Raw genomic sequence first — 15,581 nt, 5'->3', positions numbered from 1 at the left:
ACTCTTAACAGTAACATGTCCTGGGTGACACCATCTGTTATTGACAAGCACTGCCAATCCACCCCCTTTCCTTTTCCTGCTACTATTTAAATCTCGATCTGCTCGTATAGTCAGGAAGCCCGGCAGACAGACGCTGGAGTTGGGGATATGATCCTGCAGCCATGTCTCAGTAAAACACATTATGCTACATTCCCGATATTCTTGCTGAGTCCTTGTCAAGGCTAGAAGTTCATCCAACTTGTTGGCTAACGATCTTACATTGCCCATGATGACGGATGGCAGAGATGGTTTGAACTTCTTCTTTCTTTCTCTCCTCTTTGCTCCTGCTCTGCATCCACGACGCCTCCTTTTCAATTCCAGTGGGATTTCTGGCTTTTTCTGCTTTTCCAATGTTAATCAGCTGCTCCCTGTTGTAATCCACCTTGTTGCTATGGTTATGCATCATAACAAAAGAGCAAAATATACAAAAGTATTGGGAAAAATCAATCCAGCTGCACAGCATCCAAGGCAGGAAGGAACAGTTGTCCAAAAAATGCAATTTCTTCCAGGAAAAAACAGGAATGCAATTTAGAAAAAAGAATAAATCTCAATGTGAGGTACAGAGCTACTCCAACGTGCTGCCACCCTCAGCAGCGCATTCTAGAACGAAATATATGAAACAATCATAAAACCTAACTAAATTAAATGTAATAAATCAACTGTAATCTCGTTAATCCACAGTTTGCAGCGTGTTGGAGTGAAAAACCCGTCTGGCTGCTTCTGTTTGTAACTCATAACTTTGTTGATAGGAAATTCTCCGCTGGCCCCATTCTCCCCCAGGTGGAGGCTGACCTCCAAACAACAAAAGGTCCCGCTCCAAACTGTTGCCTCTTTGCCAACGACAAAGGACAGCTTAGTTGAATAACTACAAGAAGTTGTTAAGCAAATTTCAGTGTGAAGCTTTGACTGGAAACACCCAGAAAAACAACATCCTGGAAGAATGGCAGCTTCCATCTTTAAAGGACTGGAAGAGGAAGAAGTTTCCAAGGAATCATTTAGAAGAGTTTCAAACAGAAACTGACTGAATCCATGAATCTGAAAAGGTGTTTCTGAGTGAAAGAGACAGACATGAACAGACTGAACTATCTGTTCAGCAGGGATTCTCTGACAGGAGGACACTCTGTATACTCAGCACAGAGACACTGAGGAAACAGATGAACAGAACCTGAACCCAAACCCAGGATGCAGAGGTTCTTCAGTGAATGTGATGCTGAAGGTGTGGAGGTGGATCAGTGTGTCAGAGGAGACTCTGTAGAAGGACAGAGTGCCAGCAGGACGGTCCACATACACTGCTGCTCTGTTACAGACAGAGGAGGAGGAGGAGGAGGAGGAGGAGGAGGAGGAGGAGGAGGAGGAGGAGGAGGAGGAGGAGGAGGAGGGTATTTTTCTTTCATTGTGCCTGACAGAGTAACCTCCATCAGAGCACCTCAGACTCCAGGACTGATCTCTGTCTCCTCCTCTCGTGCTGATTTCTCTGTAACTCACTGATATATCAACGTCTCCTCTCCACTCGACCTCCCAGTAACAGCGACCAGTCAGAACATTTTTACACAGCAGCTGAGGCCAGACATCAAATCTGTGTGGATGATCAGGATATGGCTGATCCTCCTTCACCCATTTCACCTTCCTGTTGTTGTCAGACAGTTTCAGTCTCCTGTTCACTGTGTTTGTGTCGATTGTGAGTTGGCAGGAATCTGATGGAGAGAACAAACACAGTCCAGCTGCAGTTATTGATCTATCATCTGTTCACTTTGATCAATGAGTGATGTGACAGTGTGAAGATGGCTGGATGTCATGAATCAGATGAAGAACACACTCACACTTCCTCAGCCCTGGTGTCAGCCATCGTTCTCCAGCAGGCTCCACCCTGAAAGGAGGAGGGGGGTCAGAGCAGCACCGTCTCTTTCAGCATCAAACATGGACATTACATGGCTCTCACACACACTTTGTTCTACACTGAGAGAGATGCTGACTGCTCATGAGGACTTCACACAGCCCCACTTCAGAAACACAGAAATGTCCCTTTAACTGGATGAATAAAGTCTCTGAATCTGCTGAATATGTTTCCTTACAGGCTGTGCATTAACCAGCAGATGGTTGCTGGTATGTATGTTTTCTTTGGGGCCCATTTATCTGAGGAATGACACGATAAACCTCCATCATTCTGACAGATCCACGCTGTTTTAAGGGGACACCGGCTAATGCTGGCAGACATTTCCTGCTCCTCCTCACAGAGGTTTGCTCCTCCCTCGCTGCTCGGCATCACTTCTAACCAGCTGATGAGCCGGTTAGAAGGGAAATGATTAAAGCAGCAGAGCTCTCCATACCTGAGAGTGTCCAGCCTCCACTGTGGATCCTCCAGTCCAGCTGAGAGCTGCTTCACTGCTGAGTCTCCTGGATGGTTGTAGCTCAGGTCCAGCTCTCTCAGATGGGAGGGGTTGGAGGTCAGAGCTGAGACCAGAGAAGCACAGCCTTCCTCTGTGATCAGACAGCCTGACAGGCTGCAGGAAACAACACAAATGGCAGAAACTGAGAGAAAAGACTCCAACAGCAGACAGCATCCTGAACAGGTCAGCTGTCCATCCATGACTGTAAAGCAGAATTAAAATGATCAGCAGCTGAACAGTTGAATGAATCCTGACCTGAGAGCTTCCAGGTTACAGTTTGGACTCTGCAGTCCAACAGACAGCTGCTTCAGCCCTGAATCCTGCAGGTTGTTGTTACTCAGGTCCAGTTCTGTCAGGCTGGAGGACTGGGAGCTGAGAGCTGAGGACAGAGCTGCACAGCTTCTCTCTGAGAGGTTACAGTCGCTCAGTCTGAGGAGGGAATAACAGGAAGAGAATTAAGTTATGTAGTTATTCATCATTCAAGTTAAAGATGGTTGAATTAATAGATAATGATTACATTTATCCTAATCATGGGTGCCAATACCGAAAGCATTAGACACACATATTACTCTGTTTCCAGATTCTTATTATTCTCCCGTTTCCGCGCTAAAGTTCGGCACGCTACTAGTCTAGCAGCGATGGTCCGACCGGCATAAAAAGCACACCGCTCCGTGCGCATCGATCGTGAATGGTGTGCTATTACATTTGGCTCTCATTAGTCGAAAGGAATTCCAGCAAAATGGGAAAAAGTGGGAAAATTGTGGAATGGAAAATGCATTGAAAAGCCCATAACAATGCATTTTCGGGCTCAACAAGCGCCAAAATGCCCTATTTTAGGGGCCTTATAACTTAGCCATAAAGCATAACACAGACCTCATTCAAAGTTTATATGTGACAGGAGACTCTCGGCTTTAACTGAACCAAAGGGTTTGTATATATATTATACAGCTTTTACACAACGGCAGTTTACGTTTTAGGAAGACTACATCTCGTCAGAGGTGTCTCTCCCACTCTGTTTCTCACTCTAAATTCGATACTGCACCAATTCCTCGAACAAATGTGTCTCATGTCCAAAATATCTGCCCGATCTAGACAAATTTTACTTCAAAACGTAAGCATATTTGTCCTCTTTCACACAAAGTCACACTCATTGAGCTCTGCCACACAGATTTCTCACAAATCTCCTCTGAGTGCAGAGAGTCGGCCCTCCAGCTGACATTCCGCCCATTATAAACACCTAAAATCATAAAACTCAGGTGAAAAAGGATTTTAAAACTGCCATAAAAAATTAGCCACACATAGTAGCCGAATGAAAATTACACCGTTGGCTTCTGCCGTCTCTTGGGGCGCTGACGGTTCAAGAATTATTCGGATATGACATTTACTTTTTGAACAGCGACCGTTTGTTTGAGACAGTTGAGTGCAGTCAAAATTATAGTGCGATTTTAAGAAGCCATAGTGACAGTGACACAGTGACACAGAGCACCTGCTCCTGTTACCGGGGCAACGCCTTGTTAGCCTGCTCCTGTTACCGGGGCAACGCCTTGTTAGCCTGCTCTGTTCTAAGACTGCTTATGAGGGCAGAGCCAAGATGGATGCCCTGTTATAACAGCTTAATGTTATAAATCTGATCTGCGTTTCTCCTTTAAACTGATAGTGAGGGGAAGTTTGAAAATACCCACAATGCAATGGGAAAATGCATTGAAAAGCACTTAACAAGGCCATTTTTCCAGCCCTCATAATTCAGCCATACAGCATCACAGACACATCATTCAAAGTTCATATGTGACAGGAGACTTTCAACTTCTCAGGACCTAGATTAAAAATGACAGAACTGTCTTCAGGAGACCTGTCTTAAGCATTTTGGGGCTCAACCAGCTAATAATCCACCTAATTATGAGGCACTAACAGTCTTCAGGACACCTTTCTGCTATTAACAGGTTTAAAACTATCAAAATAACTGATTTTAATAAGGAAACCACTCACAGCCTCCAGATTAATGACACAATTAAAAGGCTCAAACTTGTCTAACATCCACAATATCTTGTAAACCTGGATAAAATGGAGCTGTTTGTCTTCTTTCCATCTTTGTGCTGGACTTTATAGTTTTCTCTCAAATCACCTCAGATTCAGACAGCGCCATCATACAGTGCCATGATTTTCATGATAAACAGGCTCTCCTTATCTCCTTTACACCAATAGTGAGAAGAGTTTTCAAACTGCCATAAAACCTGTATTTTAAAACCTGCTTAGGCCGTCCTTCTGTGTGGTTTCCCTCACTTATGATGGCTGAAGCAGGCAGGTTTCACCATGGCAAGTCAGTATCTCATGATCTGCAAATGCCCTGTTTTGGAGACCTCAGAACTCAGCGATACAACATCACAGAGACCTCATTCAAAGTTTATATGTGACAGGAGACTCTCAACTGAAATTAAGGGTTTGTTGCTAGGGCGGGCAGTAGATTGGCAGCCATCAAATTTCTTCAGAAATTTTCTAGTTATATATTAAAGTGTTGCCACATTCTTGCAGCGTGTTTCTTTCCTCTTGATGTAAACTGATCTGATGGAACTGTTTGCTGTGAATCTGTGTTATCTACAAACTGAAATTATCTGAGAAATAACTCAGTTATTTTCTCTCCTTTTAACAAGTAAACAGAGCTTTTAAAACATATTTATCTCTGTACTCACACAGCTTTGTTGGAGGCTTTGACCACTGGCAGCAGCCTCAGAAGAGCCTCCTCTGAAGCAGAGTATTTCTTCAGCTCAAACACATCCAGATGTTTTCCTGATGACAGTAAGATGAAGACCAGAGCTGACCACTGAGCAGGAGACAGTTTATCTGTGGAGAGACTTCCTGAACTCAGGGCCTGTTGGATCTCCTCCACCAGAGAACGATCATTCAGTTCATTCAGACAGTGGAACAGATTGATGCTTCTCTCTGCAGACAGATTCTCACTGATCTTCTCCTTGATGTAATCAACTGTTTCCTGATTGGTCTGTGAGCTACTTCCTGTCTGTGTCAGCAGGCCTCGTAGGAGCCTCTGATTGGTCTGCAGGGAAAGACCCAGGAGGAAGCGGAGGAACAGGTCCAGGTGTCCATTTGGACTCTCTAAGGCCTTTTCCACAGAAATCTGATGGAGAAAATTCAGATCAATGTGGGTTGTTTCTTCTTGTTCTTCATCTTCCATCTTTTCCATCTTTTGTTGTTCTCCCATCAGGTTGAGTCCAGAGTTGATGAAGGTCAGATGCACATGAAGAGCAGCCAGAAACTCCTGAACACTCAGATGGATGAAGCAGAACACCTTCTCCTGGTACAGCCCTCTCTCCTCTCTAAAGATCTGTGTGAACACTCCTGAGTACACTGAGGCTGCTGAGATATCGATGCCACACTCTGTCAGGTCTGATTCATAGAAGATCAGGTTTCCTTTCTGCAGCTGCTCAAAAGCCAGTTTTCCCAGAGACTCAATCATCTTCCTGCTCTCTGGACTCCAGTGTGGATCTGTCGCAGCTCCTTCTTCATACTTGAGCTTCTTCACTTTGGCCTGAACCACCAGGAAGTGGATGTACATGTCAGTCAGGGTGCTGGGCAGCTCTGCTCCCTCTCTGGTGTCCAACACATCCTCCAGAACTGTAGCAGTGATCCAGCAGAAGACCGGGATGTGGCACATGATGTGGAGGCTTCGGGATGTCTGGATGTGGGAGATGATCCTGCTGGCCTGCTCCTCATCTCTGAATCTCTTCCTGAAGTACTCCTCCTTCTGTGGGTCAGTGAACCCTCTGACCTCTGTCACCATGCCAACACAGCCAGCAGGGATCTGATTGGCTGCTGCAGGTCGTGTGGTTATCCAGAGGCGAGCAGAGGGAAGCAGCTCCCCCCTGATGAGGTTTGTCAGCAGCACATCCACTGAGGTGGGCTCTGTAGCATCAGTCAGGGGCTCCTTGCTGTGGAAGTCCAGAGGAAGTCGACACTCATCCAGACCGTCAAAGATGAACACAACCTGGAACTGTTCAAAGCTGCAGATTCCTGCTGCTTTGGTCTCAGTAAAGAAGTGATGAACAAGCTCCACCAAGCTGAACTTTCTCTCTCTCAGCACATTCAGCTCTCTGAAAGTGAATGGAAACATGAAGTGGATGTCCTGGTTGGCTTTGCCTTCAGCCCAGTCCAGAGTGAACTTCTGTGTTAAGACTGTTTTGCCAATGCCAGCCACTCCCTTTGTCAGCACTGTTCTGATTGGTTCATCTCTTCCAGGTGGGCCTTTAAAGATGTCTTCCTGTCTGATGGATGTTTCTGCTCTGCCTGCTTTCCTGGATGCTGCTTCAATCTGTCTGACCTCATGTTCATCATTGACCTCTCCGCTCCCTCCCTCTGTGATGTAGAGCTCTGTGTAGATCTGATTCAGAAGGGTTGGCTTTCCTGCTTTAGGAATCCCCTCAAACACACACTGGAACTTCTTCTTCAGACCAGATTTAACTTTACGTTCACAAAGATCTGAATGAAGACAACAAATAACATCAGTAATCAGACATTTCAACCCTGTACAGAATGAGTATCTGAACATCTGCTGTTCTGTGTGCTGAGACATCAGTAAATGTGTCATTTATCCAGCAGGTTAAACCTTTAGAGAAATCCTCTTACTGCTCTGCAGACGGTCAGCCAGCTCCTCCTGCTTCATTCTCCTCAGGAAGTGAGCTGTGATCTTCACTAATGCCTCTCTGCTGCTCCTCTGCTCTTCATCCTCACCCTCCCTCTGACTCTCTAAGCATTCTGGGTAATCTGGACTCAGAGCCTTCTGCATCTTCTTCAGCTCCTCCTTCACAAAAGTGAGCATGTTGTCCTCCAGCAGCTGGAACAGAAAACTATATGAATGAGCCGATCAGACTGAAACCATGGAGCCAAACATCAGATCCATGTTGGACACACTGACAACCCACTGGCCTACAGAGTGCAGCATGGAGATGGCTGTGAGCAGAACAGATGGGAAAGTAGTTGTTGTACATGTACAGACCATAAATATGGAGTCCAGCTGTGTTTGATGCTGCTGGGCAGACGGACCACTGGGACCCTCTGAGCTCTGCTGGTCCACTCTGTGGAGGAATCATGAAGAATGAGCTCACATTGTGTCTGTCCACACAGAGAGCAACACAAGGTGAAGCTCCATGAAGGGATGTGTGGATGTGAGCAGTGAACGCACCCATAAAGCAGCTGATTAACTCTGAAGCTGCACAAAATGTGGGAAAATTGAGCGCCAAAATGCCCTATTTTAGAGGCCTTATAACTCAGCCATAAAGCGTAATACAGACCTCATTCAAAGTTTACATGTGACAGGAGACTCCCAACTTTACGTGAACCAAAGGGTTTGTTGATACATCAAACAGCTTTTACACAACGGACGTTTACGTTTTAGGAAGACTATATCTCAGCTGAGGTGTCTCTCCCACTCTGTTTCTCACTCTAAATTCGATGCACCAATTCCTCGAACAAATGTCTCTCATGTCCGAAATATCTGCCCGATCTGGACAAATTTTACTTCAAAACGTTGGCATTTTTGTCCTCTTTCACCCAAAGTCACACTCATTGGGCTCTGCCTCACAGATTTCTCACAAATTGCCTCTGAGCCTGGAGGTCGCCTCTCCATTTCCATTATAAAAGGCCTAAAGTCATCAAATTCAGGTGAAAACTTATTTTAAAACTGCCATAAAAACCAAGCCACACATAGTAGCCAAATGAAAATTACACCACTGGCTTCTGCCGTCTCTTGGGGCGCTGACGGTTCAAGAATTATTCTGATAAGACTTTTACTTTTCGAACAGCGACCGTTTGTTCGAGACAGTCGAGTGCAATCAAAATTATAGCGCAATTCTAAGAAGCCATAGTGTGCGCACATGTCAGTGACACAGACGAGCTGCACCTGCTCCTGTTACCTTGGCAACGTCTTGTTTGCCTGCTCTGTTCTAAGACTGCTTATGAGTGCAGGAGGAAGGGATACAGAACTGTGTGAACAGACAAAAGATTTGTTTCTTTGTGAGGAGTCCAGCTGACGTGTTGGTTGGATCGTAGCTGTAGTTTCTAAAATACAACAAAAACTTCAATCTAGAATTGAAGTTTTTGCTCCCTTAGCAAAAACTCTGCTAAGGGAGCCTGAATCACAGAACTGGGGGTACACAGATATGCGCCTGCCCTCCGTCCACTGGCTCACAACAAATGCAGCTGCACCATCTCGTGGACCCGCTATGTCAGACCGGATGGCCGAGGATCAGCCCAGACAACCTCGCAACCTCTCAACAGCGGAGCGGCGCCTGTCATCCAGCACTATCGGAGCGGCCTTGGTCTCGCGCGGGGAGTCGGTGGGGCGATTGGGCGAACATCGGCATCTGCAGCCTCGCATCGGCTTCACTGCAGGAGAGCGGTGCCTGACTACCACGGAAACACCCACCTCCAGCACCATCGGAGCGGCCTTGGCTTCTCATAGGGTCGGTAGAGTGCCCGCTGAGGAGGGTAAGATTGCCTGTTGTCGGTGCTCCTGCCACCATGTTGCTAGAACTACCATCCGTTCCTGCCAGCGTAAAGGAGGCGCAGGAGATCCCAGTCAGCCCCGGCCCGGCTGGCTGTTCAACTAACAGAACTTCGGAATGGGCGACGCAACGGGAGGTTTTCACACCACCCCAAACTGAAGAACATCTTCCACACATAAGAGCACGTAAGACTCGAAACCCAGTGATCAAAAAACATAAACAATTTAAATTCTTCAGGACATTGAATCAGGCTCGGACTGTATGGGACCTATCTTTTAAAAGGGGGGGATTGTTTGGGGGTTATTTAAATGTTCGCAGCCTGGTCCCAAAACTCGAACAGATTTAACATTTATTATGTAATTCCAACGTTGATTTTATTGGTCTAACTGAAACATGGCTCACTAGCTCTTCACCAGAAGCAGCGGTATCATTACCAGAGTACATAACTTTCAGAAAAGATAGGGGGCAGGGGAAGGGAGGGGGAGTTCTCATGTATGTAAAGAACAAGTTCCAATGTAATGAGATTAAATTTCCCAGTGGCATTTTCCTCGAATGTATTGGTGTGGACATTCACCTCTCTCTATGTCTCTTACAGCTATTTGTGTTTATCGCAAACCCACAGCTGGCCCAGAATTTTATGACCAATTGAAAGCTCTCCTTGCGGCATGTAATCATAAATGTGAAATACTCCTCTTTGGCGATTTCAACGTCAACTGGGAGAACAAACAAGACAGAAAAAAACTTAAACTTATAACTGACTATTTTAATCTCACACAGCTAATAAAGAAACCCACAAGAATCACATGCCGTACGCAGTCCACAATTGATCTTCTGTTCACCAATAAACCGGAAAGAATCACAAACACTCATAATTTATTAACAGGTCTCTCAGACCACAACGCTATTTTCTTCTGCAGGAAGCTTAAAAGAGCAGACAAACTTCCTTCTCAGAACAAACACAGGCCTACTAACACTATGACCATTCCCAATAACCAACATGAAAACGTGGATAATGCGTTAAAAAATGTGGACTGGAGTGTCTTCTTGGCCTGTAAAGACACGAGTACTAGCTGTGACTTATTCCTATCGAAAGTAAATGAGGTTGTGCTTTCTTTCTCCAGGAGGAGGCGCCCTGGAAGGAGGAATCCCAACTCTCTTCCTTGGCAGAATGTTTAAAACTAATAAAACAAAGGGATCAGCTACTCAAAAAATCAGTCAAGTCTGGGCTTAACACAGACAGACTGAACTTTACATGCTTGAGAAATAAAGTAACATTAGAATTACATAAAGCCAAGGCATCCAACAAATTACAGAAAAAGATATTATCAAGATCATAACTGCCTTGAACAACTCCAAAGCTAAAGATGTTTATGGTCTTGATACTAACTTTCTAAAATTACACAAAGAGGTGCTTGCACCCCCACTCACGCACCTCATCAACTTATCTATAGAAAATTCCACTGTCCCTAAGGCATGGAAATTGGCCTCTGTTATCCCTGTATTTGAAGCAGGCGATAAAACTGATATGAACAATTATAGACCAATCAGCATTTTACCTGTCATTTAAAAAATGATTGAAAACTAGGTCTGTAAACAAATCATTGATTACCTCAGTAATAGTCGAACACCTCTGCACCCAATGCAGTTTGGGTTTCGTCCTCACCATTCTACTGAGACTGCACTGGCCATGTTCATGGAAAAGAACAAATGCCACCTAGATAAAAATGGTTGTGTTGGGGCTGTCTTCTTGGACTTAAAAATACCATTTTATACTGTTAACCATAAAGTATTATTATCAAAACTTATTCTTTTTAATTTTTCTGCTAAATCTATAACTTGGTTCCAGTCATACTTGTCAAATAGAGAACAATGTACGTCTGTGGATGGCTCTAGGTCCACCTTCATAAGTTGTTCATAATCGTCCCCCAGGGGTCCATTCTGGGCCCCCTTTTATTTTCTCTTTACATTAATGATTTACCTGAATATTGTCCACATGTTGATGTCCAGCTTTATGCTGATGACACAGTCATTTTCACCAAAGCCAAAGACCCTGCAGAAGCAGCACGTGTACTTTCTACATCTCTTACACATATACAAACATGGCTAAACAGATCATGTCTCATATTGAATGCAAAAAAAACTGTCTGCATGTATCTGTCCAAGCAACCTTCCCCTCTTTTGGCTCTGCCTGGTGTCACTTTAGGTACGGAAAAACTAGAAGTGGTCACGGAGTTTAAATATCTAGGAGTCATTCTAGACTCCAATCTTTCTTTTAAAAAACATATAAAAATGATAACTAATAAAATTAAATTTCACCTTCATAATTTTAAGCACATTAGAGGTGCTATGGCAGATAGTGATGCCCTGACATATTTACATGCAATGATTTTTTCTCACCTAAGTTATTGCATGACAAGCTGGACTATGGTGGGGTCTACCACACTCAAGCCAGTGGAGATTGTATTTAAAAAAGCACTCAAAATGTTAGATAAAAAACCTCTTTCTTACCACCATTGTAACATTTTAGATAAGTACAAACTACTGAGCTTTGACAATTTCTGTAAATTTTCTTACAGCTGCTTATTTTATAAAACTTTGCATGGCCTGGCGCCACCCTGTTTACAGGATTTTTTTAAATATCGTCAGACACGGGTTACCCGAGCAGTGGCTAGCAAAGATGTGGAGGTTCCTTTTAGGAAAACCGCTTTTAGCCATAATGCACTATCTCTTAAAGGCAGTGCATTATGGAACTCAATACCACTGCACATAAGGGAATGTCCCTCTTTAGCCACCTTCAAGAGCCAGATTAAAACGTGGCTTCGAGCTCAACAAACATGTACACACCACTAGTTTGAACCCGCACACACGCACATACGAACATCACTAATACATAGCCCTATTTTGGGGTCTCTTTGTTTCTATTAACATGCTTATTGCTTTTGTATTTGTACCATTTCTTTTGATACTAACAGTGTTTTTGTTTGTAATGCTTGTCTTTGATTTTAATTTCTTTGCTCTACCTAGCCTGCCTATTTGGACAACTGGATGGAAATTAGCATTTGTGCTAAAATCTGGCACATTTACATGTATGTACACTATGTATATGTTCATTAATGTGCAATGTCCTGAAAAATAAAAGTAAAGTAAAGTAAAGTAAAAGTAAAGTTCATTGGTTTCCAAACTTATTGAACAGAAATGAGACCAAAGAAATTATTTCAGAGTCTTCACTGACCGACTTCTTTGTATTTAGAAAACAGAACCAAATGTAGAACCTGATGCAGCAACACTCAGTAAAAGTTGTTCTGGAGTCACAGAAAGACAGAAAGTTTATAGAATCTACAGGAACAGATTTCTGGAAGCTTCTCCAACCAGCAGGTTACCTGCTGACAGGTGAGGGTGTTAGGATTGGGTATAACAGCAGCATCCACCAAAGGTTCAGCCTCTCCAACAAGGATGGGTCGTGGCTCAACGCTTTGGGCCAAACTCCATCAGAGAATCATCAAGAAGTTCAGCAAATATTTCTCAGAGTAAGATTGTAAAGAACTTTTTTCTTTCAGCATTTAAATGTTCATTTTACTCCCTAAAAGAGACCTATTTTAACATCCATTCTTTCCACTTTGACAGGTTCACATGTGAACATGAAATGGATGTGAATCAGAGCTCACATTAAACACAAGTTGGAATAAGAACTGTTCAAACTGACTCTGGTACATTTTACAGTGTTACACCATTTACACACAGCTCACCTCTGAGGCCGTGAACGTTGGTCTGATTTAAAGTCAATAACACGATCCGTTGACCTGTCGCTCTTCATGGACACACAGCTGGGTTCAGGTTCAGGTTCAGGTTCAGGTTCAGGTTCAGGTTCAGGTTCAGGTTCAAGTCTCTGATAGCTGCTAACAGGAAAAAAACACTTATTTAATTTAAATTTACATGTTCAGTAAAATTCAGTTTGGATTAAAATGTAAAAATGTGACAGTTTTGGTTTTAAATTACATCAATAAAATGATACAAATATATCAATAAATCAACTGAAAATTACACTTTGTTTCAATAAAGAGCAGAAAGACTAAAGTAAACATCACATTACACACATGATGCAGCTAATTAATCTCATCAGAGACATCAAGAACTGATCCAAGTCCCAAGAAATTGAGCTGAAACATGATGCAGCCTCCACTGAACACTGAAAACTACTGACTGACAGTCTGATGAAAGACTCTGTCTGCGCCCCCCAACACTTTTTACTGATCCTCTCGTAAAGGACCCACTGCTGTACTGAGGTTCAGCTTCATGTTATTGATCCATGTGACTTTGTTCATGTTAGACTGTTTGTAAAGCAGCTGACTTTGTTCATGTTAGACTGTTTGTAAAGTAGCTGACTTTGTTCATGTTAGACTGTTTGTAAAGCAGCTGACTTTGTTCATGTTAGACTGTTTGTAAAGCAGCTGACTTTGTTCATGTTAGGCTGTTTGTAAAGCCGCTGACTTTGTTCATGTTAGACTGTTTGTAAAGTAGCCGACTTTGTTCATGTTAGGCTGTTTGTAAAGCCGCTGACTTTGTTCATGTTAGACTGTTTGTAAAGCAGCTGACTTTGTTCATGTTAGACTGTTTGTAAAGCAGCTGACTTTGTTCATGTTAGACTGTTTGTAAAGCAGCCGACTTTGTTTATGTTAGACTGTTTGTAAAGCAGCTGACTTTGTTCATGTTAGACTGTTTGTAAAGCAGCTGACTTTGTTCATGTTAGACTGTTTGTAAAGCAGCTGACTTTGTTCATGTTAGACTGTTTGTAAAGCAGCTGACTTTGTTCATGTTAGACTGTTTGTAAAGCAGCTGACTTTGTTCATGTTAGACTGTTTGTAAAGCAGCCGACTTTGTTCATGTTAGACTGTTTGTAAAGCAGCCGACTTTGTTCATGTTAGACTGTTTGTAAAGCAGCCGACTTTGTTCATGTTAGACTGTTTGTAAAGTAGCTGACTTTGTTCATGTTAGACTGTTTGTACAGCAGCTGACTTTGTTCATGTTAGACTGTTTGTAAAGCCGCTGACTTTGTTCAGTTAGACTGTTTGTAAAGCAGCCGACTTTGTTCATGTTAGACTGTTTGTAAAGCAGCTGACTTTGTTCATGTTAGACTGTTTGTAAAGCAGCCGACTTTGTTCATGTTAGACTGTTTGTAAAGCAGCTGACTTTGTTCATGTTAGACTGTTTGTAAAGCAGCCGACTTTGTTCATGTTAGACTGTTTGTAAAGCAGCTGACTTTGTTCATGTTAGACTGTTTGTAAAGCAGCTGACTTTGTTCATGTTAGACTGTTTGTAAAGCAGCTGACTTTGTTCATGTTAGACTGTTTGTAAAGCAGCTGACTTTGTTCATGTTAGACTGTTTGTAAAGCAGCTGACTTTGTTCATGTTAGACTGTTTGTAAAGCAGCTGACTTTGTTCATGTTAGACTGTTTGTAAAGCAGCTGACTTTGTTCATGTTAGACTGTTTGTAAAGCAGCTGACTTTGTTCATGTTAGACTGTTTGTAAAGCAGCTGACTTTGTTCATGTTAGACTGTTTGTAAAGCAGCTGACTTTGTTCATGTTAGACTGTTAGTAAAGCAGCTGACTTTGTTCATGTTAGACTGTTTGTAAAGCAGCTGACTTTGTTCATATTAGACTGTTTGTAAAGCAGCTGACTTTGTTCATGACATTTATTTTAGAAAAAGGTCCCATATAATAAATATCATTATTAATATTTTGCTCCCTAAAAGAGACCTATTTTAACATCCATTCTTTCCACTTTGACAGTTTCATGTGAACATGAAATGGATGTGAAGCAGAGCTCACATTAAACACAAGTTGGAATAAGAACTGTTCAAACTGACTCTGGTACATTTTACAGTGTTACACCATTTACACACAGCTCACCTCTGAGGCCGGGAACGTTGATCTGATTTAAAGTCAATAACACGACCCGCTGACCAATCGCTCTGCATGGACACACAGCTGGGTTCAGGTTCAGGTTCAGGTTCAGGTTCAGGTTCAGGTTCAGGTTCAGCTTTGAATCTCTGACCTCTGAAAATATATCATTCAGTGTATTTGATTATTGAAAGCCCCCCTGGATAGAAAATTAACTCACTCTGACTGTACCTGTTATGTAAAGCTGGACATGATGAATTTTAATAAATTATGCAGAAATCAAATATTTTAACTTAGAACTATTGATCATCTTAATGGTTTGTCAGCTTGGTTTGAATACTGAAGACTTACTTTCTGTCAGATGGATCCATGCTGCTGAACTCACATCAGCTCACACACACTTTCTACCTTCATCTGCAGAGGAAACACACATCATTCATCTGCACATCAACTCACATCCTCTTTTCCATCATCTGTGCTGTAAAAAGATCAGCTGCTCCTCCTCTGATTGGCTCTGATTCTCTGTTTCATATCAGTGTCAGCTGAATGCAGTCAGACAGGAGTGCTGAGGCAGAGGAAGCTGCCATCAGCTGCTGTACTTCCACCACCTGTCCACTAGAGGGAGGCATGGAGCTACAGCCCAGCACACACCTCATGGTCCCGATGACGATGATGAAGGATTCTGTCAGTTTAGTTTTCAGAGGACTTTTTAACAGCAAATACAAACAGGGACAGATGTTAGAT

At 43.0% G+C, this 15,581-nt stretch overlaps 2 protein-coding genes across 2 annotated transcripts; both read right to left on the bottom strand.

The window, feature by feature from the left end:
• Positions 1-324: 324 nt before the first annotated feature.
• LOC142371854 (neoverrucotoxin subunit alpha-like) lies at positions 325-3,654 on the bottom strand. The gene is made up of 4 exons (XM_075454597.1): positions 3,644-3,654; positions 2,367-2,540; positions 1,860-1,906; positions 325-1,733 (listed from the first exon to the last, which is right to left on the bottom strand). Exons 1-4 carry the CDS (start codon positions 3,652-3,654, stop codon positions 1,168-1,170), a joined length of 798 nt encoding a protein of 265 aa, XP_075310712.1. The 3' UTR covers positions 325-1,167.
• Positions 3,655-5,109: 1,455 nt separating this feature from the next.
• Positions 5,110-15,581, bottom strand: LOC142371853 (protein NLRC3-like). Its single transcript, XM_075454596.1, has 6 exons — positions 15,189-15,581; positions 14,847-14,993; positions 12,685-12,834; positions 7,432-7,510; positions 7,062-7,269; positions 5,110-6,914 (listed from the first exon to the last, which is right to left on the bottom strand). The coding sequence occupies exons 1-6, from the start codon at positions 15,206-15,208 to the stop codon at positions 5,110-5,112; spliced, it is 2,409 nt and encodes an 802-aa protein (XP_075310711.1). The 5' UTR covers positions 15,209-15,581.

This window comes from Odontesthes bonariensis, chromosome 21 (genome assembly GCF_027942865.1).
Source record: "Odontesthes bonariensis isolate fOdoBon6 chromosome 21, fOdoBon6.hap1, whole genome shotgun sequence".
Lineage (NCBI taxonomy): Eukaryota > Metazoa > Chordata > Actinopteri > Atheriniformes > Atherinopsidae > Odontesthes > Odontesthes bonariensis.
The sequence above is the reverse complement of the archived record's forward strand: the minus strand, read 5'-3'. Positions and strand labels throughout refer to the sequence as shown.

What these genes read in the sequence shown, in the direction of transcription:
- LOC142371854 (XM_075454597.1), bottom strand. An exon ending in TGGAGGCTGGACACTCTCAG is followed by an intron (nt 1,907 to 2,366) that starts GTATGGAGAGCT and finishes TCCTCCTTTCAG; the next exon opens with GGTGGAGCCTGCTGGAGAAC. An exon ending in GACACCAGGGCTGAGGAAGT is followed by an intron (nt 1,734 to 1,859) that starts GTGAGTGTGTTC and finishes TCTCTCCATCAG; the next exon opens with ATTCCTGCCAACTCACAATC.
- LOC142371853 (XM_075454596.1), bottom strand. Translation starts at nt 15,208, where the DNA reads ATGGATCCATCTGACAGAAA. An exon ending in CAACGTTCCCGGCCTCAGAG is followed by an intron (nt 12,835 to 14,846) that starts GTGAGCTGTGTG and finishes TTTTCCTGTTAG; the next exon opens with CAGCTATCAGAGACTTGAAC. An exon ending in CAACGTTCACGGCCTCAGAG is followed by an intron (nt 7,511 to 12,684) that starts GTGAGCTGTGTG and finishes ATTCCTCCACAG; the next exon opens with AGTGGACCAGCAGAGCTCAG.